The 26,834-nt window shown below is 36.9% G+C and overlaps 1 protein-coding gene across 1 annotated transcript; it reads right to left on the bottom strand.

Annotated features, from left to right (window-relative positions):
• Positions 1-1,052: 1,052 nt before the first annotated feature.
• Positions 1,053-25,989, bottom strand: slc9a1a (solute carrier family 9 member A1a). Its single transcript, XM_087805023.1, has 12 exons — positions 24,988-25,989; positions 14,828-15,300; positions 13,459-13,709; positions 11,657-11,874; positions 11,293-11,495; positions 9,721-9,810; positions 8,064-8,134; positions 7,615-7,791; positions 7,361-7,487; positions 7,166-7,267; positions 6,168-6,249; positions 1,053-4,409 (listed from the first exon to the last, which is right to left on the bottom strand). The coding sequence occupies exons 1-12, from the start codon at positions 25,265-25,267 to the stop codon at positions 4,111-4,113; spliced, it is 2,373 nt and encodes a 790-aa protein (XP_087661149.1). The 5' UTR covers positions 25,268-25,989; the 3' UTR covers positions 1,053-4,110.
• Positions 25,990-26,834: the final 845 nt, after the last annotated feature.

Raw genomic sequence — 26,834 nt, 5'->3', positions numbered from 1 at the left:
TTTTTTTTTTGTTTTTTTGCATTTTAAAGGATATGGATTTATTTTGTAAGTCAATAAATCTTTGTTTGACCAAAGTCAACATGGCTGACTCTAGATCAAGGGTTAATGGATTCAAATTTTTATGGGGTCACATTATATACTGTGACGGAACCAATAATAAAAGCCTCAATATATAAAAAGAGAATTATATTTTAGATACCTTTTATTTTAATATTATAAAAATAAATCTGCTTGGGAATATGACATTAACACACCTTATTAGAAAATGTTTTTATTTTAAGAGACTTTAACATATAACGATGGGGGGAAAAGGGTAATTATTAGTGATGGTCTGATGAGGCTTCATGAAACAGAGTCCACTAAATGGTGGTCTCCGCAATATTTTCCTTTATTTTGAACAACTGTTCTAATGAAACGTATCATTTTTAAACTGCTGGCACCACCTACTGACCTCTAAACAACATGACACCGATTCATGAAGCTTCACCAGACCATAACTAGTGATTATGTCCTCTCGTTTAAATGAAAGTATCTCAGAACCAAAAACTAACACATATTCAAGTGCCTTCTTTACATTTTCCAGGATAAAATGTTTTGTCTAAAATGGAAACATTCAGCGTGTTTTTCAAAATATAGTCATTGATGACAGAAAGAGATGCTTGAAACCCATCATTGCACATTATGCTACAACACACATAATTCAACCCAAAATTATACTGACAGAAGGAAACTCAGATGAAGCGTGTTTCTATGGAAACCTCTCATTTTAATCCCTTTACGTTTATGGACCAATGTTGTAAGCATTGTATAAACAAGGGGAAAAAAATACATCATCAAATCAAAGCTTTTTAATCCCAAAAACTGTGTATTTGCCTTTTTCTTCACACATTCGATTCTTAATATTTATGCTTTAAATCCTTCCATCCTTTAAATTTACTATGAGAAAAACATGCAACTATGAAAAGGAAATGTACTCTATTGCCCTAAAAAACATTTAAAGAACCGTGTATTTTCCCCGTCCAGGTTCATCACAAATAACCACAAAACAAAAGTGTCATAAAGTAAAACTTTATTTTGGTATCTCCGAAGTAGTTTGACGTTAGTTTTACAGGAATGCTGAAGCTCAGGATTAATCACCAAGGAAGTTCAGACTCATCTTTAAAGATTTGTACATAATAATTACACATCTTAAATATATATATTTGGATACATCTTTTTTTTTTTGCTTTTTTATTTTTTTATACACATTTCTATTATGGTAGGTACAAAATAATAATTTGCAGAGTTTCAATATGAACAAACAACACAGAAATATGATCCACTTCATTGTCAACTTAGATAAATTGTCGGAATACAATCGTAAAAATGTCCCCCAGAGCAGAGATGGTGTTAAACCTACATATTGCTGTTTCATGTGTTGACACCCGAGTGGTGTGTGTGCGTGTGTTTGTCTGTGTTGAGGTCAAGAGGTCATGATGTCTTCTGAGACTAGACTTTGGTCTTGATTGGACTCATTGGATGTCAAACCAAGGAAATGGACCAATCGTAGTACAGTATTTCATTTAGAATAATAGTTTATCTCTGATCATTTGTATTTGCAGCTGCATCCACACTACTATGAACTGTTGTCAAAGGGTAATGAGAATCTTTTTCCTTGTATTTTTTTTAGTTTAAATTAGATAACTTCTTAACAAGTTGCATCCGTAGCAAACATCCCCGTTAGCAATTTGTCTAAATTACAGTAGCTCATCTACACTTTTTAAAAATATATCGTTTAGAAATGTTTATTCATTTATTTTAAACCATGACTTAAGAGAAAATAATGTTATATTTGTTTTGTCTGTTTTGTAGCACCATCAATTAAATTCGGCAAGTTAATTTATCCCCTAAAATAATTTAACGAAAAATACAATTTGTGAATTTCCTAAAATGAACAGTAATTTAAACTGATGACTAACTGAAGAAGAAGAAGTAAATGGAAGATATCATTACGGGAACACCTGAAGAAGAGCCAATCAGCTTCAAAGCGGACGACATATCCTTTTCGGTTTCTACCTTTCCACTCACGGAAATAAACTTATTTTAAAAGAAATTTTTAACACATATTTGTATCAACAGCTTAGACAAATCTTGTGTTGCTCCCTGGACATACATGTACTGTATATACTGTAAAAGAAAAGTGTATTCTGTACACTGATTTTTCTTTCTCCTATAATTTGTGTCTCTTTTCATCCAACAAGCCCTTTCAAAGTTCAGTAGTGCAGACGCAGCCACCGATTTCTGGTGAAGTTACCAGGAAATGTACGCGTTTTTTATAGAGTTTGATTCACAGCAACGACAACACAAAAGCATGTAAACATGGTGAACAACAGTAGATTCCGTAAAGCACACGATGCAGTAAAAGTAAAGCGCGTTGAATATTTGTAAAGCACAGAGACGGGTGAGACGACAAGTCGCACACATTCAATGAAACACGACAACTCGGCACAGGCGTGTTAAAGTGCTCGGGCTGCTGAAGGCAAAGATGATGTGCAAGAAGAAAGAGAGTGAAGAGGCTCCATGGCCTCAGATTCACCAGCTCTCAGGCGAGATGATTTTGCTATGATAACGTTTTTGGAAGAAAAAAAATTCACTGTTTTTGTATTATTAGCCTTGAGACACCACCTGCATAATCATCTGGAAAATATGAAAACTAACATCTAACTTGCTGCTTTGGTCAAGCAATGTTTGACAGAAAAACAAAAGTCGAGTACATAGCATTTTTTTTTTTTTAGTATAAAACATCAAGATATCTGATGACGCAACAGAGAATTTGTTAGTAAATTAAATTAATCCATATTTTTTATGACATTTCCTTTGTTAATGTAAAAATAATTTCTTTGAATTGAATTTTTCCTCAAAGAAAACAATATTTAATGTGTAGGAACTTGAAAGTAGGTTGTTTAATCAATACATCTTCAGAGCGACAACTGGAACACATTCAACTTAAATTACACAAGATTTTTTTTAATTCATTCAGCAGCAGAAAAAGAAGAGATGTCAGTATTTGTGCAAAACACATTTGATTTTTTAAATACAAGAGTAAACAAGGTTAAATATTGATACCTATAATTCTGGCATGTTTATTTTCATAAGTGCAAACTAGTTTTGTTTATGCAATTAATTTCCCAAAAAGTATTCGACTTTCTTTTCCTATGAAAGCAAAGATTTAAACCTTCCTTCTTTTTTTTTCTTTACACATAATGCATAGAATTCTACTCGTTTTTTCTCCCACAACGGTTTTGCAACACTTTCAAAACACACATCCCTGAAATGATGAAGCAGAAATGAATGTCAAAAAAAGGCAAGAAAAGTTTTTGGTTTGAATCCACGCTTGATTGTTAAACGTGGTTTGACACATGTAACAGCAAGTGAGTCTTAAAGGGTTCGTTTGTTTTCACGATGGAAATCAAACAGGAAATGTGTCATGACAACAAATGAAACTGACATCATCACATCTGTGCGTCTCTTGCTCCCCCCCCCCCCTCCACCGTTACATTGTGGTTCAAACTTTAACCAACAAACCACATTATACCCATTTATTTAATGAATTAAGGCGATGCATGTTTCCAACAGGCTCAAATCTTCATATTTAGTTGACAAACAAAATAGAAAGATTCTAAAAACTGGTACCATGAATCAAGTCGTTAATTGATCCCCTTGATACGAAACAAAATTAGATTCTTTTTTTATATGAAAATGCTTAAAGAGGCTCACATTGAAATAAAATGATCATATTTCTAATGTGGTCTCCGATGTACTGACAGTCTTAAGACCAGAATCTCATCACAAACATAACTCCACAAAATAGATTTTGATTTTCAGCCACAACCGTGAAACTGGCATCTTCTGAGATAACCTTTGGTAATGCATAGATCTAACTCTGAAAGACTGGAACGCTCTCAGAAAACAGTCACTATTATCTGCCCCCGAAACAAGAAGGTGATTTAAAGAAGGTGATGGCTTTCTCTCCCCCGACCGTCACAACATATTGTTTTACTTTAAGATTAGGAGTTTTGGCTGGTAAACGATAATAAAATACCCGGTTCTAACGTGTCAATTTTTGCCACCTTAGGGTAGAAAGGGCTCGTCCTCTTCTTCGTCTGCGCTCGGACCAGGGTCGCTCAGACACCTGGTCAGCTTCTGCTGGTCCTTCTCCTCGTCGCCCGGCTTCCTCGCTGCCGCCGGCGGCCTCATCATCAGACCCTGGTCGTCCCCTTTCTCCTCTGGCCTTTGCCTTCTCTGCTGCTGACCGGCCCTTTTGAACTCGTCCATCACGTCCACCGAGTCTGGACTCTGGGGAGACGCCAGGTCGATCTGAATGGTCGGGAGATCGTCTGACATCGACTTCATGCTGTAGGCTTGAGGGTCTGTGACAGAAATGACAACAGGTAAGTGGAAAAAAAACTGTTTTTTTTCTACAACAACGATAGACACAAGTTACATATAAAGCATCACTTATATTAGCTATGAAACATTCTAGTACGGTTACCAGCATGTGTCATGTACTTAAAGATAAACTGGTGTAAGGAACAGAATTAAAGCTACAAGATTTTAATGGTTTAATGTTGGTTATTTCCACATACAAATCAATGGAACTTGCTTCTTTTTAATTGACAAACACCACATTAATTGCATTGGTTAAGTGACAATTCTACCCAAGTTTTTATGTTTATAAACCTAAAATAGAATACAGTTTGCTACACAAAGTAAACATTGGGTTGCACACCTCACCTTGTCAATTCTTATTGAATTCTGTAAATGGCAATTTGTAAATAATCTACGTTTTGTTTTTCATTATTATTTAGTTTTTGCATTTTAATAGACTTACTGTAAATAATTAAAAATAAATAAACAAGTCTTGCCAATAATTTAGGGATTGTTAACAGTACATCTTGGTTATCATCTGATGAAATTTTTAAGAATTTGGAAATATGGATTGAAGACATTTTAATGCCAATTAAGGCTTTATTTTTAGAGAATGTAATGCTTCTTAAGACTAATATGATCAGTGGGAATCCTGGATTTACAAGTCTACATAGTAACTATTCAACATAAAACGGTGTATAGCTTTTATGTAGTGATGTGTTGATGAAGCTTCACGAAACCGTGTCATTATTTTTCAGAAACCACTAGATGTCTTCTGTATAATCTGTTGCTTTGAATAGCTTTTAAACTTCACATGGTTTCACTGAGCTCTAACAAATGAGACACTGCTTCATGAAGCGTCAATCTAACCACCACTACTACATAACGAAATTAATTTCATAAAAGTTATGATACATTCGTTTTCCGACCTATTCAACAGTGACCGGTTAATGAAGTTTCTCGAAAAAACTGATGAGGCTTCGTCTTTTATCGAACCCAGTATGTGGTTTTCACTGTGATTCATTGAATTGCTAAGGACCTGGTCGGCTTTAATGGTAAGGTTAAAGGTCATCATGAAACCTCATCAACCCATTAGTACTTATTACACCTGGCTACACCCTCTTTTGGTGCTTAATTATTCAACCTATAATGTCCAGGTCACGTTTAGCAAGAGTCCCTGGTCTTTGGAAAACATATATAACGTTTTCAAACATTTAAAATACACTCGGTACGAAAAACACAACTGTTAACAATAGTTCGCTGTACAAAAAACACCAACTTCAATAAAAAAAACATGCCAAAACAACAAATAAGTCACAGAAATAAAAGTGTAGATGACGGAAGAGAGTGATGGGATCATTATGGAGTGTGTCAACCATGCGATGAGATCCATTAGTGATGTCTGGTTACTGAATCCGCCGAAGCATGCATGTTAGGAGGGTGAGCACTCGGGTTATCACGACTGAAGATGAAACCGTCTCCGCTCTCTCCGCCTTACCTGAGCTTATTTTTTCATCTTTCTGTCTCTGAACGGGTTTGAAATCACAATCTCTGCCTAAAAATGAAACAAACATGGCGGCCGGCACATGTCAACATATTTCCATCAGAGAGGAAATAAACCGTGTGAAACGAGACTGGGGGGGGGTCATTAGAGGGCGTGTTCGGGGAGGAAGATTCTCAGCGACAACGGCTCACGTGGAACTTAACGGAGTGTGAGCGAGTGTTTGTGCTCAGTCAGTGGAGAAGACGAATGTGTTTACCTGAAGCCAATCTGGCTCTGCACATGGTCGGGGAGTCGGGGGGAGCAGCCGGCACCGTCAGGTAGTTGTTCATCTCTTTTATCTGCGCAAACACAGGGAGAGTGTGTATGCTTAGGGGACGTCTTACTGTATAATAAGCTTTGTTCGAGACATAATTGGATGTCAATAAACAGCAAACACCAAGTGAAAAAGACTCAGCGGTGACTCATATTTATCAATAAACCCTGCGAGCGAAGCAAATGTTTCACACCCGTGTGTGTTACTGTGGTACTCTAAATGAAAAACAAGGTTTTAATGAAAATCATTTCACCGCTCGGTGAAGCTCAGATGTTTCTTTATTAGTGTTACCTTCTATTTGTTTTGTCAGCTCCACACGACTGTCGGATTTACCCCTTTCATACCCTTAACCTCCCGCAATAATCAAGCAGCTCACATTACTTTACTGAAGCATCCGACTACTTTCACTTAGTTAGCTCAAATCTGTTTTATCCAAACCAGCAGTTGATCAAACAACAATTGAGTTTGTTTCGTCTTTGAGAAAATAAATTGAATATATTTTAATAAAAATGTCTGCAAACAATGATAGTAGGATAGGGAACATATTTTTACATTTTGGAGTTCAATCTGGATCCTGGAAGATTTTGAAGAATATGTTATTGCATGGCTTCTAATCGCTGCTGCTTATGTTGCAGGAAAAAGTTAGGACGAGGAATTATTGTTTTGAAATCGTTCCAGTGGCCATTTTTGTCAAGCAAAAATATCATTAGCACATTTAAACATGTCAATCAGTGGCATCAAGTGAGATTTGTTCATCACACCACAAGGCTTATTCAAAAGTTGAAGATCAAAGCTTAAAAAGACCTACTATTTCTTATTCCGAGGAATTGAAAAATTGTTTTTTTATTTTAAACTGGGAACAATTTTCGAGGCTTGACCTAGCTCAACTTACAACTTAACTCTCTTAACTATCTCTTAATAATGTATTTGATCAAACATACCTTCTTTTCCAACTCGATCATCTTCTGCTTTTTCAGGAAAAAGTCCCCAATACCATCCTCGAATGGATCTGCCACCAGAGTGTGTCTGTTGTAGGACCGCAGCTGAGAGAAAAAAAAAAACAACATTTATTTTTTACCAGTTTGAAGAGAGCTCAGCCTTCAAGCTCCATTAAGAAATGCACATAAATATATCACCCTTTGTCGTGTCCTCTGAAGGTTGCTCCTGAGCATTTTACGGATCTCCTCCTCTCTGCCTTTGAACATCGGATTTGGTGTCGGCTCTACAGGCTTGACAGGCGCCGGCTTCTTAGGCTGAATATTTCTGGATAAAAAAAAGAAATAAAGTTTTTATCAAAAAGCTAATCAAATATCAAACAAAAGAACATGTCCTTCTCTTGACGCGTCACTCGGTGAAGATCTTTTGGACTCGCCTGATCGTCTGTACTTACTGCATTGAAACTGTAGATGGCATCGCAGACGGCAGCTTGACTCCCCCTCCGCTCTCCACAAGCTCGATGGCCTGTTTCATCTCCATCTTGTGGTAGAAGGCAATGAGCTGAGGCTCCTTTGACCGCTCGCCTGCGATCAGACACTTCTTCACGTATTTCTTGTTGAAACGGTTGAGCCTGTGGTAGCAAAAAACACATGGATACAGAGCTTGATGCAACAGAAGCACATTAAAGTAAAAATTATCACATTGATAATGGGATTTTGATTCGTCAAAGGCTTCAATTCTTTGATACATTTTGAATTTATTGATGATAAGATGGCGAGGGGGGTTGTTGTTGTTGGAATACTTAGTGGCATTTTGGAAAATGTCTTTTTTTCATTCTTTTTTAAAGGAGATACTTCTTCTGAATTGAACTGAATTCAGCACAGCAAGACTGTCTAGACATACTTGTCCTTCCAGTGGTGATGCCCGTAATGTCCGCAGATGTCCTCAATTCCAGTCAACAGGTGGTCAAGAAACTGCATTTATGGGAAGAGAAAACAATTAATACATTATGATTATTAAATAAAACTCAAAAACAAAAACATCACTGTCAATTTTATTTAAAGAAAATTGTTTAAAAAAAACAAAACTGAAATAAATTCACAGCCCATTTCATTTCCGAATGGAACTCTATTAGAGAATCTGTAATAAACATACAGATATTAGACGGACAAGCTGTGACAATTTTCTGTCGGTTGCTATGGCAGCAAAGTATTTATCATAGCAAAAAACTGAGTGCTTTGACTTTTAAAATGTAAATATTGCTTCAATATGAAAAAATACGTATATACTAAACACATGTTTCTAGACCAGTGCAACTATTCAAAAAACTATTATTCATAGGTAGCTGGAAGAGACGTAGCAAAAACATGTATAGTTTATAAGCAAGTAGGAAAAAAAAACATGTGAAACATGATATTAAAATAGTAGCAAATGGATTGCGATTCCTTTAAAAAGATGCTTATGTAAAGAAATACTTTAAAATATATTTCCACTGTAGAATAGAACATGAAAAACAATGAACATCTTCATTACTATTATTGTTTTATTATAATTATTGTTATTATTGTTATAATTAATAAAATAGAGCATATATTATTTTAATTCAATAAATGTTTGATAAACAGTTAATGACCAGATACATAGAGGCATCGTCTGTATTCGTGAAATTTGATCATTTCATTAAATATGATTTACAAGAAGAGGGTTTAATGGAAAAAGAATAAGTAATTATTAACTTAAGAGGATGATGACTCATCTGTCAACCTTTGGAGTTTCCACGTCTAAGATAAAAGCCATCAGCAGAGTTTCCTAATGAATTTATTTTAGCGAAAGTGAAGTGGCACGGACAGGAAGTAGTAAATGAAGCAGAAACAATAAGCTGGAAAAAATTAGTGGAAAGTGCTGAAGTGCTGGAAGTGTAATAAAATGTCTGGTGGAGTGTAAACAGGTGATTTAAAGCCATTAGACTGCATTTGTCAGAAGAAAGCATCTGCTTGTACATAGAAGATCAGAAATTCGTATCTCCTGAACTTGTTACACTTTAACATTATGATAACTTAATAAGAAATACATTTGATGCAAGTAAGTTATTAATATTTGTAAAGCGCCTTTTCTCAGACCACGACATAGTTCTTCTCAAAACTATGAATGTTTAACTAATCTTGCAAATTCCACAGAGAACAATTGTTTAGAGACAACAGTTAAACTGCTGTGGGAGGAAACCAGAGCCACACTGGACAGCAACACACGCACAAACAACAACACAACTAAAATTATCTTTTGACGATTTATGCACTTTTTGCAGCAGATACTTCCAATTTTCCACATTTCTAATGAATGAAGTACTGCCACATGGCCACTAGGTGGGAGCAAATACAAAGACAATTCTTTTAGATCCTCCTTTGTGGCGGTTGGAAAGAAGCTCAATGAAAAGAGCACGACAAGACAGTATTTTCTAATCTTATATTAACTTAAAAGGCTGTATAGTTTCGGTGTATTCATGTCATTCATTGTTAAATCTGAAAGCAAAAATGATCAAGAGCAAAGAGGAGGATTCTACCTGAGTGTGGATCTCCTCATTTATCGACCGTTTTGCCTCCTGCTTCTTCTTCACTGCTAGAAGCTCCACCAGAGGTTTGATGGTCATGCCCTGATGAAGGAAAACACATGAGACTGAATAAAGACTATATATATATATACATATACATTTATTTTATTTTTGTTCTTTTCTGTGAGCTGATGGAAACCCAAAAATACACCCAAAAAAGCTTCTCTTCATAGGTTTTCCGAACACACATACCAAGTGATCCAGATTCATATATTTAGTTGTTTTAATAACGCGAAGAGATAGTTTAAGTCCCAGTTGAGACTTTGGATCATGTTCAAAACAATAATGTAGAAGATTTTAGTTCACCTAGTTGTTTTTTAAGATTTCCGAGACAAGACATTTTTTTTGTTTCATTCCATGACACTATGAACTTATTGTTCTTGAATCACAATAAACAATGAATACATTACCTCTATCCAACATGTGATTTTTTTTAAATATCATGATTTAATCTAAATTATTAGATACATTTGTAGTATGATTGCAAAAAGCACAATTGGATACCAGCGGTCCCTTATTGGAACCCTCTTGCACACAGGCCTGAATTTTATTTAAAACATTTTTTTATTGTAGTTATTTGAAAAAACTTTTTTTTTTAACAAATTTGCTTTGCTAAATCCAAAGGTATCATTATTCTTTCCATTTTGTCTTAGTTGCTTTTAAGCTTTTATATGGGTTAACATTTTTTATGATACAAATCAAATTGTGACTAAAACAATTACCACCTAAATATGTACTAATGAAACTAACGGATCAAATTTAAAAACAGACTTGACTAAACAAACCATGCATTTAGGTAGAGACGCTCCATACTTAAAGTTCATTCAAACTCATTCAATTCATTAATTAATTAATTAAGTATAAAACAAAAAAGACAACCATTGTATTGAACCAACTTGATCCAGAGTATAAACTCAATAGCTTTATTCTTTTCATCTCTGCAGGTGAACTTGGTCAGTGTTTTCACAGAACGTCAGACCACCAGTGTAGAATCCATCGACATGAATAATTCAGGTCGGAGGAAAATGTTGCATCCAAAGTTTTATTTTAGCTGCAGCTATTCAGAGACAGAGAAGATTATTTTTAACCTGTATACTCTGAAAACTGTGGGTGAATCAACCATGTTATGATGGCAGCTCTCCATGCATGAACCTCCTCTTGCAGCAAATCTTAAACATGAATATGTCTGAAAAGGTGATCCAGCTGAGAGCAATTACTTCAAAGGAAGTCGGCACATCTGCTTCTTGAGAACTCGGGAAGGTGGGACATCTATGATAAGCATTTGGTTTTTTTTTATCATCAATTGACGCTCAGCATTCAGTTGGGTTAGTGTCAGTCATGAACACATCAGACTCATTTAAGACTCATGAGCTTTAAGATTAAAGGTTACTTTCACATTGAGACCCAAAAGATGTTTAAGTTTTATTTAAAAAGGTTGTTAAAGGTCGCTTTATAAGAAAGTTATAATGGTTTCTTCAGCATAATAAATTCCTCAATAATAAATCAAAGCTAAAACTGACCTACCTGGACAAAGACAGTGAAGAAGATGACGGTGATGATGGCGGTCAGGAACATTTTTCTCAGGGGGAAATGGTCCTCCTTCAACAGGAAGCCTAGAGAGAAGGCGATTGCTCCCCGCAGACCTCCATAGGCGATAATGAACTGGTCTTTAGTGGTCAGCTTGACAATTCGAAACTTGTTGATCACGAAGGTCAACCCGACCACACCTGGAACAGAAACGGTGGATATATGGTTTATATTCTGCTATCTATTTTGGATTCATTTTTATCCTCCAAAATGGACGATGGTGCCATCGTGTCACAAATGAAATTACGTCAGTGCAAATCACTGTTGAAAACAAGAATGATTTATGATAATGTTGGCTGACCTATGACCCGTGCCACCAGACACAGAAGGACGGTAACAGTGACAAACGTCCAGTTCCACTTGTGATCTCCGTCTACCGTTGCAACGCCAAGGAAGATGAAGATCAGGGTCTCACTGACGCTGCTCCACATCTTCAGGAAATACTTGATGGTAGTGTGAGACTTGTGTGAAATGTTGGCCTCCACGTACGGTCGCATCACAGCCCCGCACGCGATCAACCTGCATGACGATGACAAAAAATATGAATGAAGATCATTTTTTAATTATTCATAGTCTCTCAGCAACAAAATCATTCTCTTTAATATTGTTCACGCACTTCCTTCATTCGTCCATTGTAAATTTATTTTCCCTTTCTCTAGTAATTCCGTAAGGCATTAACAGCTTATATCTGATTATATTTTAAACAAACTGAACTTTGAAAAATGAACTTATACCAACCTGTCATGATGATTGTGTAAACATGTTAAAGCCAGTGATGTCCTCATCTAGCGTGCATGCTACTTTTCTATTCTGCCTCTCGTGCGTACTTTCAATGTCAAAAAGTCGAGGCCAAAAATAACCTGAAGCAGCTGGTCAATATTTCAGCTTCCAACAGATATCAATAATAGTCAGACTTTGAATGTCGTTGGGCAAAAGGAAGGGAATAAAAATTGGTTGATAACCTCTGGGTCAAGGTGACCCGGAGGCCTAGAAACCTTGACCCAGAAACAAAAAGGAAGGCGAATGATAAAATGCATCTTAAAGCCAACCCTCCTGGAGAGCGTGCACATGGATGAGGCCAGTAGGTCAATATTCATGTCCACTCCACTCGTACACGTTGTCGGATACAAGTGTAAAATATACAGTATACAGTCATTACCATTCAATGCTCCCACTTTGCTCTCTCACAGCTAAAGGACTTTCATCATATGATCAAGAGTCTGGTCCTAATTTGTGCAAGGTGTTGTTGACAAGAAGGTCTTATATCGATATTGATCAGGCACTGTGTGGAATTATTACACGGCCTCTGTGCAGCCTAAAGTGCATTAACCGAAATAGATGCTCCCGGTGTTGAGGGCTTAACTCAGACCATGAGATCGTAGCATTGAGGGACTGACACCTGCTATAAATTACCGTCAGGACATGCACTAGCGACGTCCCTGAAGAGGCAACAAATCAAACACAGGAACTCGATACCAGATGACTTACGGCATCTTCAACAACAGTGTTCTCAATCTTCACACTGTGAGCTGTTGTTGAATCATAATTTCTCATATTTCTTTTAATCCTGCAATGATAAGGAAATGTTTTCGTAAACACAAATGGTGTGGTTTCTAATGGTTGTATTTTTTTCCTCATCATATTAGCGCAAGGTTTAAGGACACATCACAATGATTCCTTTTAAAAAAAATAAAAACAAGCAGCTTCTAAAAGCAAAAAAGATTAAATGTTAAATTAATTTTGTCATAAGAATATTAATTGTGAAAATAAATATATATATTTAACTAAAGGGAGAGCACTAATGTTGAGTTAACTTCTATATAGTAAATAGAAAGTGTTTGGAAGGGACCAAAAGTGCTAAAAGGCCCTTGGATAATGCACTTAAACTGAAATGTTATCATGGTTATCATGGTCAAAAATGATGTATATATATATATTATAGCCACCAGATGTCAAAAATGTAACATACCCTGGGAAAACTGACACAATCCAGTACTCAAATATTATCTTTAAACAAATCTATATCCCTTAAATCAAATGAAACTCAGGTTCCCTGAATATAACTAATGGTAGTTAACAAAAAAAAAGGTAAAAGGTTCTTACGCCATGATGCCAGAGAGGTGGAAAACCTCGGCAGACAGGTAGGCCATGTAGCTGTACACGAAGACAAAAAGCGGCTCGATGACACGCGTGTGTGAAGTGAAGCGTGATGTGAAGGCAGCCAGGATTCCATAGATGGCTCCAACTAGAACGCCACCGACTGCAACCACCAGGAAGGATATGATGCCCAGGAAGACGTCCAGGACAGTCACCGTACCGACACCTGAGTACTCTTCAAAGAGATGGTAGAGAACCTAAAAAAAAGGGTTTCAAAGAAGTTAATATCTTTAAAGAATATTAGGGGATTTCTGAATAATTATACTCTGAAGTAATCAATTGGCAAAAGCTGTTGTCAAATTATCGATAACCAAGAATTAAACGAGACAAAAAAAACAGGCCAACAACTACAGATTGTTTTTTTGTTTTTGCACATTAATTCAACGCCAGAGCACAAGAACAAAGAAAAAAAACATTTTGAGGAATCATTAAAGTTCTACACACCTTGGCTGCGATTAAATTAGAGTAAATAGAAACAGCTGTTGCTTTTGAAAGATTATTTCAACCAATACCCAAAAGTGTTTACAAAGAGATTTTAACAGGTTTGCAAGGATAAGTCCTGTTGTTTTTTATATAAAGGTATTTAATAAAAGATAATTTTAATGACCATTGTGAATAATTTGTAACATAATGTGAGATGGAATTGGGAGTCCGTTTAAGGTTGAAATACTGTAACACCAAGTTAATATTAAATAAGAATTCTGAACCATTTGATGTTAAAATAATAAATATCTGTCTTGGTTCATCCCTTAAAGATAACTTGTGGTTTTCATGTTAACACAAAAAATGTTATGCCATTTAAGTATTTGATATTATTCATGCCTGCTGTATTGAAATGAATACAGAATATTTTTCTGGGTATTAAGTTATTATATCATTTTATACAATACTATTTTAGTATTGTGACAACCCTATTTAGCACTACGACCTACAGGTCTTTAGATCACCCAACTGTTCCAACAAATCCTTGCATGGTAACGGGTGGTCTCAACTACAATATACACGTTACACAGCGGTCTAGGGGGTATAGCGAGGCATCAATGTCAGTAACGGTATCCTGAGGAGTTCCAAGAATACAAAAGCTAACGGTCTCTGCTGTGACCAGGACTGATGAATGATGGAATACTTTTCTATACCGTCAGTAGTTCAGAGTATGCCAAGTGGATTTTAAAAAAAAGGAACACTATGATGAGATATAATGCCTCCAATAATGAGATTTTTCTAATTCAACTGCCATTACTACACGCTCAGTGACATCCCTTGAAAAAAACCCATCTAGATTTGTAATGTTCCATATCACCCTTCACCCACTCACCACTGTAACAGCATCGTTGAGCAGCGATTCTCCAAACACCAGGATGTGAAGCAGCTCATTTATGTGGATCTCCTCAAACACAGCCAGAACGGCCACCGGATCCACGGCCGAGACAATGGAGCCGAACAACAGGCACGGCAGGAGCTCCAGCTGGTGCAGGTCAGAGGGATTGTTGGGCTGGATCTGACACACGGCGTACAGCAGGCCACCGATGAAGAAGGCGTTCCACAGGGTCCCCACCACAGCAAACATAAGGATCGTCCCCAAGTTCTCCATGAAGGGGCGGATGGGAAGGAAGTACCCAGCATCCAGGATGATCGGAGGAAGCAGGCAGAGGAAGAAAACTTTGGTATCCAACACTGGTGGGACTTTTTCTCCGGCCAGCTTCAGGAAGCCTCCGACCAGCAGCCCCACTGTGATCAACAGACAGCTCTCTGGCACGATGCTGGACAGACGAGGGACCAGATGGAATCCTGCCGGAAAAACATGAAAAATATTAGGTAGTGCATGAGGACGCAGGGTCCCAGGAGGAAAAATAAATAGGAAAATTCTATATAGAATGGTGAGTTTAAGATCTGAATATATACAAATTAAATGTCACAACAAACAACTAGTATTTCTGTTTACTATTGTTACAAAATATCCTCAGTCATATGGCTGGCAAAGCATGTCACAAGCACAGACCACTTGAAACTACGACTGCCAGCCAACTTTCTGTCCAATAGGAAGTGACTGCATTAGGGTTTGATAATAGTGTTTGGCTATAAAACTTTTAACAAGTCAAAGCACATTGATTCGTATGAAGCTTCCACACCGGAACTTGAGTCGCATAGATTCATAGTAACTGAGAGAGAGATGTGAGAAATTCTTCACTGGCTATTTTTACAGAGCACAAAGAGACCAGGCAGCGCTCAGGTACTGCGATAACATGATCCAATAAGACCGCGACACAAGCAAGGGGTGAAATATGAGTCAGTAGTGGCATCTTGTCATGTTGGCTAAATACTGAGAGACTGATGCAAGTGGTTTCCACAGAACACACATGTGTTTGATTAGTGATGTGTTGATGAACCTTCATGAAGCAGTGTCATCATTTTCAGGGCCCACTAGATGGCGACTCTCTCCCGTAGGTTCTATCGAACTCACATTATTTTTCAACTAGGAGCGCCATCTACAGAGCCAAGGTTACAAAGAAATTCACAGTCCTATCGAGGTCACCTACAGCGCTATATATAAAATAAGACACTACATGAAGCTTCATCAGCAAATCCGAGTTTCCTATCAGTATTAAAATACAGTAAAATGGTGACAATATGCAGTAAATAGTGAAATTTAGACGCAACAATTGGACTGTGAAATTGGACTTGTTAAACTGTGTTTTGTACATTATCAACTGTAGAAACAATGTTTAAGCAAATTCAATGTTATTTTAAGTGTCAAACTAAAGAAATATCTAAAGAAACTCTACAGTTTAATTAAGACTATATGGAAGGAAAAAAAAACAAGTACAGTTAAAAAGTTAATCTTAATTAAGTTAAACTTAATTTATTCCATGTTTTTAAAGTTAATAAATTGTGTATCAATGTAAACCAAATGTCAGAGTAAAGTTTAATAACCTAACATAAACTGTGTGCGTGGGTTTATTACAGTCTGCAGTTTAAAACAATGTTGATGCCGTTTCTAAAACTCTCCTATTGTAATTTTAAAATGTCAGACATTAAAACATTTACTACGATTGACTGCCAAAAAAGCGGAAATACCACCAATGTCCAACTGTGAAAGAGACATTTTTATTTCTCTCAATTAGACTAGAAACAGGATGTCCTGAAAAAGATGATTAGAAAGAGAGAGCCATCCAACAGCCTAAGGAAATGAGAACGTTCATCAACCCTTCTTATTATCATGCATGGCAACCGAGTGAAAAATCACGAAATGTGTGAAAGTAATATTTTCACTTCTTATTCAGGAGATGAACTTCAATCTTATTCAGTGTTGAAACCTACACTTTTCTCCATTGCAATTCTGGGTGTGAAGTCAGAAGGTAAATACTCTTCGTACTCGTTTCTACAAACTGTCTTATCACCTGCTTACTTTATCTTACTAACCCGAGTTTCTGCCTGGAAGCAGCAGGAAACTGTTCAGTGAAAATAATCAAAGGAAGCCAAAAAAAGCAGGGGGTCAGTTTATACCTAAAAGCTCTTAGACAAGTCCATCAGTGTTGCAGAACTCTACAACTGCTTGTCTGTGCGGAAAATAGAAAGTACCCTGCAGCTGTTATGCAGAGACAAGCTAGCAGGGAAACTCATAATGGGCCTTAGAAGGACTGGATGAGTAACAAAGGGATCCCAGAGGCATCCTCTCTTTTTATTGAATTTTGAACCGAGTGGAACCACCCACATATTCACAAAGGCCCAATATCCAGGATGTTTAACAAAGATATCATTGCGATAAGTTCCAGGAGGGAAGGGGCTTTAAACGTGGAGCAAACAAAGACATCATCATTCTTTAGATTTCTCCAGAACTCGGCAGGATGTGCCTCATGAACATGAATCCATTCATGATTCTAAAGACATACATTTATTTTGGGTTAGTATGATAGCATAGCGATACATAGCATTCTGAAGTATGGGATAATACTTGACTTTTAATATACAAATGTCACCTTAATGTATGCATGTATAAAAGATGTATGAAAACAAATTTAACTTAAGGCTTATATGTTCTGAAGTGAAATAACCTCACTTGACATTTTAAGCTAAGCGTACATAGCCAAGTTTTCCCTGTACATATAACAAGAATAATAACACCTTATCATTAATATTTCTTAAACCCCATATTGAGGTCCATGCACTTTGTACAATAATCCTCAATAGATTAAATCCACTGAACATGAAGAAGGTACCGAGGTTAAAGGTGAAATTATATTGATAGTTCACCTAATTTGAGGGGACACATAAGCAAAGGTTAAACTCCTAAAAGAAAATAATGTAAAACCCTACAGCTTTTGTGGATTTGTATGTTGTAGTTCCGGTTATTCGACTAGTGATGACATCGGACAAGGAGTAGGTCAAGCAGCAGATAGGGTTTCACAACCGTATACAACTTCACAGTCCTGGGAGTGGCATAGCAAAACATTAGTTCTTGGCAACTACTTATTTAAACAAAATGATGGTGTTTCATTGATTTTATTGGTCAGAGTTAAAGAGTGGCAACCTAAAATGTTTTAAAATGTTTTAAGAGAGTCTTGTGATCCCTTGTGTTCTTCTACGACATGGGAAAGACTCATTTAAAAGCAAGGGCATCCAGCGGTAATTCATAAGCAGTTCAAATGAGTTCACACTTGGGCAGTAAAACAAAGTCAACAGTTTTGAGAAAGTGAGTCGTCTAAGATTATTGTGACGCGTATATAAAGCTATGAAGAATATCTAGTAACAAGAAATCAAAACAACGCCTTTCTTTTACTAGAAATTGTGAAGACACTTGAACATTGATCTTAAAAAATAAAAAGGTACGTGGTATTAACTTCGGTGTTCCAAATCCTGGAAGCTCTTCTCTGTAGTGCATATAATCTTAAGTATGACATTACTGGGGACAAGATAGTCAAGAGGGTGTGCAAACATTAAAGAAAACACAGATAGCGCACACTGATAGGCTATCAAACAATAGATAACATTGTGAGCCCATGCACAAAAGGAATCCTCAAGCAGAATTACAATGAAAATAGTTTTTATCAGGATTACTTTTTGCTTTCAAGAGTGTGTTCACCTGGTGTGGCTTAGTAACAAATATCATCTCTATCATTGCTTTGTAAAAATCCAACACTGCAATCAACATTGCGCCACAACTAATTTTTATTCATGCAGGTTTTTCCTTGATTTTCTGAGACTCCTGTGTTGGTCCCGGTGTTGTCTTGACTTTTTAAGTATATATTTCATTGAGTAGTGCTTTGATCGTTTAAGCGCTTTGTAACCCTGGTCTGGAAATACGCTCTACAAATATAAATTACTTAAAAATCATTAGCTTTGGTAATGGCGTGGTATGCTATATATATATATATGTATGTTTATTTCTTCAACATGTTTGATTTTTTTTGTCCACTTATTTATAGAGCTCAGATCATTCTCAGCTTCAAACTTTTGTCTAAGAATAGTGTTGGATTTGTGGCATTCATAGTTAGACATGTTTTTTTAAGATGATAAAAGTCAAGATTTCAAGACAATGCAAAAGTAAGCAAAGTTGTAAAGACGAGTTCCATGCAGTACCGGGTTTTTCTTGGAGGCTGAAAGAAGCGTCCCTGTCAGGTGTCAAAAATGTAAACTACACTCCCTTTACTACGAAAACTACCCTAACCACAAAGGTGAGACCTGTTTTTCTACTTTTGTATCCTTCACTAAATAAACCTCCCTCTGCAACATTTCCTTATTATTGGAATAAATTATTGAGATGATTTAACAAACTTTGATTTGAAAAGGAAATTGCAACTGAACAAGATTCGCTTAGCAGATATTAATATATATCAAGTCATCGTACTTTGTAGCACATTCATTATAAAAAGTCATAAAATATGAAGAATCGTTTATAAACGTTACTTCACATCTGCACTTACTGTACACAACTATCATAAACCTCACACACACAACTGTGTGGTGACACTGTATGCCCCTGTATGCTCAATATGAGCTGAGGTAGGGAAATACAAAGTAACAAAGTCACTTAAACATTAACACAAGCCGACACGGAGAGATTTTTAACCTATGAGATCAGGGATTTAATCGTGACTGCTTTTCAACAATAGTCTTCACACTTTATCGCTGTCCCCCCATTCTCCCTCCTGAGAACCTTGAAGGAGCATTTTCTGTTTGCGTTCACGGAAGAGTGACGGCTCCCGTTGCTCTCCACATGGGAGCCCAGCGTGAGGAACTCCCTACTTAAACAGGTCCAGGAATCATGGACTGTGTCAAGGAGACCGATTTGAAGACTGTTAATTATATTTAATCAAAAGTACGAATGATAAATTAACATTACTTAATGTGATTCGTTTTCAAACAATTAGCGTAAAAAGTTCAAGAAAGCGTTAAGGAAAATATTAATAGAGCAGTGTAAGTGTAACCTTGGTGAGTCATTGTTTGATGCTGGGCTCATGTTGCTGGTGAAAGACTAATGTTAGTCTAAATAATTAAACACAACCAGCTGCTGTATATAAACAGAAAACTGGCAACTATATGTGCAAAAAAAGAACACTTACTTAAGGCCAATCCTCATTTAAACAAAGTAATGACTAATAGAAATCTGCAACAGATAGTTCTCTTAGAAAACTAGTTGCTGGTGTTAAATTTCATTTATTTTTAAGGTGCGAAATCAAGTTATACTAGCAACTTCAAGTGCCACCATAATGAATGTTACACTGTTAAGATAATCTTATCCAACTTAATTGGTGTGAATTATACTTCACAAATGCTTAAGTGGTGCAAATGTTGTTGTGCAAAACTGTTATTCGTGCAAACATTGCCACTGTAGTCACTTGATCAGTTGTTATTGCTCCCTTAACAGGCTGCTTAAATATTTATTTACTAAACTAAAATTGTTCTTGCAGAGTAAAACAAGTCCTAACGGACTAAAGAAGAGAGGGATTCCATAAACAAGCTTAATTTGTTTATGTAGGCTTTGGAAACATCGGGGTTGCAACGGTTGCGGAAGTCTGACATTTCAAAGAAGACGTTCAGGTCTAGAAGGTTAATTACAGTTATAGTAAATTGCAACTGTATGCAGAAGGTCTGGTCTTTGATAACAATCTGGATCATCTCGGTTGTTAAAGGCTTTTGTTATCTTCATGTGTGGGGTCATTTAGCATACTCATAGATAACCTTATGTCAGAGTGTTCTTTGGCCAGTGACCCGGACAAATTGTTTAGTCTAGCACAGGACATCAATAATGTTTAACATGTTTGACACCTTCAATCTAAGCTGATAATTCATTCATTTGTTGCAGTACATGATAGAATACAGGTTATCAAATTTGATTTCAAACAGGTCCCAAGAATGGTAGGTTTTTTAAGAAAAATGCCACATGTATGAAACCAAAAATCAGAATCTACCTCATTTATTTTACACTTGCTTTTATCGTGAGTTCCAGTGATCCCATTTATTGCATTTTTGACTCTGCATTTGAACTCTCAAATGTTACACATTCTTCATGGAGGGAAACATAGGTCTCTGTTTGACAATAAATATTAACACCCACTCTTTTGCCCTGTATTTGAACTCCATGACTATAAAATGTTTCTCAGACAACCGCAACTCAGAATTCAAGAAACAGTGCACGATTGTGAGGGAAAAGCATTCCTAACCTACTACATTTTTAGGCTGGTTGTTAATTATATATATATATATATATATATATATATATATAGAAGGTGTGCGCTAAACTAGGGCTGTCTGACCAGTTTCAATTAGCCAACGTATGACACCTTCCAAGGCACCGAACGCTTTCCAAAGAACCGAAGATAACTTTGGAGTTGTAAACATAAGGAGTGGCTAGTACAACAACTCATATACCTTACAAACAACCCTTTGTAAGAACTAGATTAAATAGATATGTAACTATGGGCAGGTAGCCTCTTTATTACGGTTTGACTCTATCTCTCTTTAAAGGTTACTGATTACATTTTTTATAAACGAAAAAAAAGGTAGGTCGTTCAGATAGCTGGTTGTGTTAATGGATGTCAATGCGTAGGTAGGGCTGGGTGTCACTACCAGTACCAACACCTTTACTTCGATATTCCTAAACAATATTTCTGATATTTTGATTAGATTTTTTTAAGAACACATTTTCTTTGAGTTGTTAATTAATTAGTTTATTTGAGTTTCATTTAATAAGCTTATTGAGATGGATTAAAAGTTTATTTGTGCATCTTCTTATATTTTTTAATTAATTATCTATTATTTATTTTGTTTTAGTAAACACAAAAATAGAAGTCATTTAGTCTAGTCTCTTTTTTTAAATTAGCCATTAATGTTGCGTAACAGTTATCTTGACATGACTATCATTTACGTTTTGCCTATTTCTTTGTTACGCAATAGAGACCATTTGATGTGAATACAATACATTATCAGATCTTACACATGGGTAATAGAACGTACTCTAAAGGACGAGGTCACCAGAGTTTCCATCTGTCCCTTCACTGGTCTGGTGCTCAGCACTAAGCAGAACTGACCTTTAGGGACAAATAGAATTGGAATCTGCGCAGTAACTGAACACGGACCAGTCTGCGAACGGGGATAAATTAACCACAGACCATTAACGCCTGCTTGCAATCGAAGGAAGCTCTAGGGTCAAAACCATCAATGCTTGTCATCCCTTCCCCTTTGTTTGCGCTTTTTACTTCATGTAAGCTCGTCATTTAAATTAATTTCCTCCCCCTTCGGTGACAATGTCCTTGAGCTGCACCTCACTACGACAAGGCCTGGCCGTCCTCTCCCAGGAGACACTGGGCTTCCAGCCCAAGCAGTGAGGCAGCAACCTGCCTGACTACACGCTCATGTCCTTCTGACTCCTGATGTCAAACAATTGACAAGCTGTTGGCTCTTCTGGGAGAAAAAAAACACCAGGGACAAAAGAGGGTTTTGTGCAAGTCATCATGGGAGAAGGGAATAAATCACAGATTCTTTAGACGGAGGATGACAGGAAAAAGAAAACCCACTGTAGCCAGAAATCTGAAGGAAATTGCTGGCAAGAAGTCACTCATTACAGTTCCACATCGAAGCAAATCGTCTTCTAGGAAAGTGTGCTGTGATTTTGCAATGGGGGGCAGGAATCCTCCGTTGACTCATGCTTTCTGTTCTGCATCCAGGGCTGCTGTCTCAAGCCACTGAGTCATCACTAGGGTGAGGAGTTAAGGCGCGAGCAGAAGAACCCTCCACATGGTGACGAAACATTGTCTCATGATAGTCAAGGGGAACGTCTCAAACGTCTTCTGATGAAAACATTTAAAGCGTGTGTTTTTATTCAAGGTGTAAATAAATATTGATATGGCAGTATATTGCTATACATTTACCTCTAATAGAACAGTGAGATTTAACTATTTTTATTGTGCAAGAATGAAATTGGAGTAATCGCAGATCAGGAAGAGTTACAACATGGACACAAAAAGGTGCGTAGATAGAAAATACCGTTTGTCTTGCTGCCCTGAAATAGAGCACCAATGCCTGGTCTCCTCTAGTAAGATATATATGGTGAGATACCATTGTGACATGACCCAAGTATTGTCATGTGTATTCTTTCACTAGGTTCCTGCTAACGCTCACCACAATCGGCCATTGAACCAAATCCTTTACAACTTATTATTGACTTTATTAGTGTATAAGTTAGGTAAACTATTCGTCCCTCACTTAAAGTGATAATTCACTCAAATTTCACAAATTTTCTACTTCTAACTTTTTGTCAACTAAGGGATTATTAATCTGTTCCTTTGGACAGAAATGTATGTTCATTTGATGGTTGCTCACCATGCTCAATTTTCTTTGTACAAATAGAGACACATAAAAAAAAAATCCAAATACCTCCATACATATCTGTAACGTCCCTCAACAAGTTACTTTTTCGGAAAGAAATAAACAAGTCTATATTTGCTACACAGACAGGAAACAATGTTGGTATTTGGATGTTTTAAGTGCGACTTTTTGGTCGAAGAAAAGTGAACACACTTTTGTAAACACACTTTTGTCAAATTGACAAACATTTGTCATTTTAAGCACCCTTTCTTTTGGAATAACAAGAATAATCAAATCCTCTGATGTCAAAAGCTAAACAATGGTTATGCAGTAGCAGTCCGGTAGATTACATATCCATTATGTGAACATATACAAATATATACACGTTATATTGACTCCAAAGAGAGCACACATGTATCACATCTGATTCCTTCTCTGTTTTAAAAAAAAATCTATTCTGTTCAGGATGTTAGCTTAAACAAGTGAATCAATATTCCACTCAAATGATTCAGATATCTCTCCATCTTCATTCTTCATCACGGAGTCCACATGCATCTTAATGACCATTAACTGGGCTAACATGAAAGACAAGTGACCCGACAGAGATTCCAGCTCATCTCTTAATTAAGAATCAATCAGATTTTGCTTATATTAGCAAAACTTCTGCAGTAGGTTCAGATTCACCTGCACAAACTGTACTCACACGCCTCAATACAATAACTCATGAACCTTCTTCAATACCCTTTTTGAGTTCACTGTGATGGAGTGAGATAAATACGTGTTGGGAACCGAGTTTTGGTGGAGTGTTGCAAAGTGTTTGAGTCAGGTAGTGAATTCATAAAAAAAGCTAGAAGGCTAGTTGGGCAGCAAGGTTTCACTCAAAAGCACACACAAAGAAATACTAGTTTCAGTTTAGGTCTAGGAACGGCTTGAAGTCCTACACAATCGTGAAGAAAAAATAATATATTTAATGGAAGTAAATGTGTGCCATCAGACTTAGAACCACACATTTTTAATTTTACATTTATTTTTTTTCCAAATTGAATTTTATTCACACATTGAAAAGAGCTTTGCTATTTATTTATTTTTTGTCTTTTTTAATGCATAAACAAATTCAAGGAACAAAATGTAAATATAAAACCAATATTCAATTGAAACAAATAAATGTAAATAAATTCAGTGTTAGAAAATTCTAAATATGCCACCATACTTTGAACTAGTATTTCTAACACTGAAATATCAAACTTTTTACCTTCACAGTTAACTAATGTTGTTCATTCACACATAAATAAAATAAAGTGTAAAATCCAACTATTTAAAAATTCAATGTTAAATTCAAAGTCTGATTTTGATGCTGTAAAAAATCATATTCAAACTTTAAAGTCTGATGGCACACGTTTACTGCCATAGATATTGCACTTCTCTCATTGCTGAAATATATATTTAATAAACTGCAGGAACTTGAAAATATGTTTAATTTTAAAATGTATTATGTCTTTACCAAAACTTTGTTGTGGCCTGACTTTAAGAACTATATATATATATATCTATACTGAAAATTATTGTTTATCTTCATTAAACAACAATACAAGTATTTAGATGTGTGTAAAGTAAAAGAGTTAAACGTGTTTAAATAGTGGATAAAGGCTTGATATTGACATTGACACTCACCTAACTTCATGAGAGACGCCAGCAGGACCCATAGCGTGATCTCGAAGGGCAGATGCACGTGATCGTAGTCGAGGCTCAGCACCGGGAAGGGCTTTTTGGTGTTCTCATGAACCTCGGCCACCCGGTGGGGGTCCGGGCTCTCGACGTGGTCGACATCGGGGGAACTGTCCGCCCCGAGAGGCAACACCGAGCCCACCAGCGGGACCAGCAGCAGCAGGACCAGCAGCCCGCGCTCGGAGACACTCCTGCCGAAGCAATGCGAGCCTGACCAGGGCGACATGTTGACTCCCCAGCCGTGGAAAAAAAAGCCGAGTTTTTACGTCGAAAAGGGGGAAAGTTTGCAAAGTTACTTAAAGAACTTGGTTAGAAACACATGTTCAGGTGATTCATTTCCGGGGAAAATAAAAGCGACTAGCTTGTCTCCTCAGGTGGAGGAAGCAGGAAGAAGCTAACACGAGCTGAAACGTCGATGTCTTCCCTCGAGTTTGATCCGACGTTCCACCGCCGGGGGAAAGGTGTTGATGCGGGAGACTCACCGCGGCATCATCCCCTCCTCCTCGCCTCGTCTTCTTCTGCTGCTGCCCCCGCGCTCCGCACACTGACCTTGGTGGGAAGTGTGGGAGACACACCTCATCTTCCGCCGGGGGTCTCAACTTTTACATGTCATTCCATCCGCGTCTGGCTTCTTCTTTTTTCTTTCTTTTCTCCTGGAGGAGAGGACATGCGGAGGGGTCAATTGAAGAAGGTTGTCTGTGTGGAGCTCCGCCCCGAGGTTCAGGGTTTTTTTTTTGGTTTTTTTGCCTCTGGTTGAAGCAGCCGAGGAGCCTCTGGTTCGTGTCCGCAGTGGAGCTGGAGCGTCAACCTTCAAAACAAACACCCTTTTCGCGGAGATTTACTAGATGAGGAGGAGCAGTGGGTTCGGGCGACGAGGGTGACACCTATAGGAAAGGAGGGTTGGGTTTAAGATTCACCCACACGTTATTTATTTATTTATTTATTTTAATAATAATATTATATTATAAGAGAAATTATAATGGTTTTTCTCTGATAAAATAATGTTAAATTACACGATTATTAAAAATAAAAATGGACATTTTTTCAAATCCAACACAGGATTCACGTTTCAAGATCCCAATGTATTTGAAGGGAAACTAAAGTGTGTCTTAAATATATATTGGACCTCTATTGTACTCATCAGTATATGTATATTTGTACATAACTCTCTTATTTATTTTTTAAAAATGTGGCTAATCCCCGCCTATGAAAACATTTGTCTCTCGTTACCATAACCACACCCACTCTGCTGTGATTTGTCAAACATCGAGGCTTGTCACTGAGCACGTCAAGAGACTCGTTGTATAAACAAAGCCGGGCGTGATTGCAGCTGGCTGGAGGAGGAGTGAAGCCCATTATTACCTCATAATGGAAACTACTCATAACCTCTCGTTTGCCGAGATTACAGATGGCAGAGAACTTTATAAAGTACAGTAAAACACCATCATCCTGCGCATCTTGGAGAGGAAGACTTTCAACTTCGATACATGTGATTGAGTCAGGAAAGTAGGGTTTTCACTTTAGTTGCCCTTTTCGTAGATGTGTCAAACTCAAGTCCAAACTCTAATCCAGCCTGCCAAGTCACTTTATGTGGACTGCTGGAAGGCTGGTGTGAATGGTAAAGATTACAGTGTTTAAGCTAAAATAAATAAAAGATCATCAACCTCAAAAATAATACAGACTTTCAATATGCTTAAAACTGTAATCACGCGAGAGGTTTTCTTTACTTTAAATAACAAATGATATTGATTTAAAACATACATTTTCCTTATTTTAGTACTCAAAAATCACAT

This window comes from Callionymus lyra, chromosome 13 (genome assembly GCF_982586985.1).
Source record: "Callionymus lyra chromosome 13, fCalLyr1.hap1.1, whole genome shotgun sequence".
Lineage (NCBI taxonomy): Eukaryota > Metazoa > Chordata > Actinopteri > Syngnathiformes > Callionymidae > Callionymus > Callionymus lyra.
The sequence above is the reverse complement of the archived record's forward strand: the minus strand, read 5'-3'. Positions and strand labels throughout refer to the sequence as shown.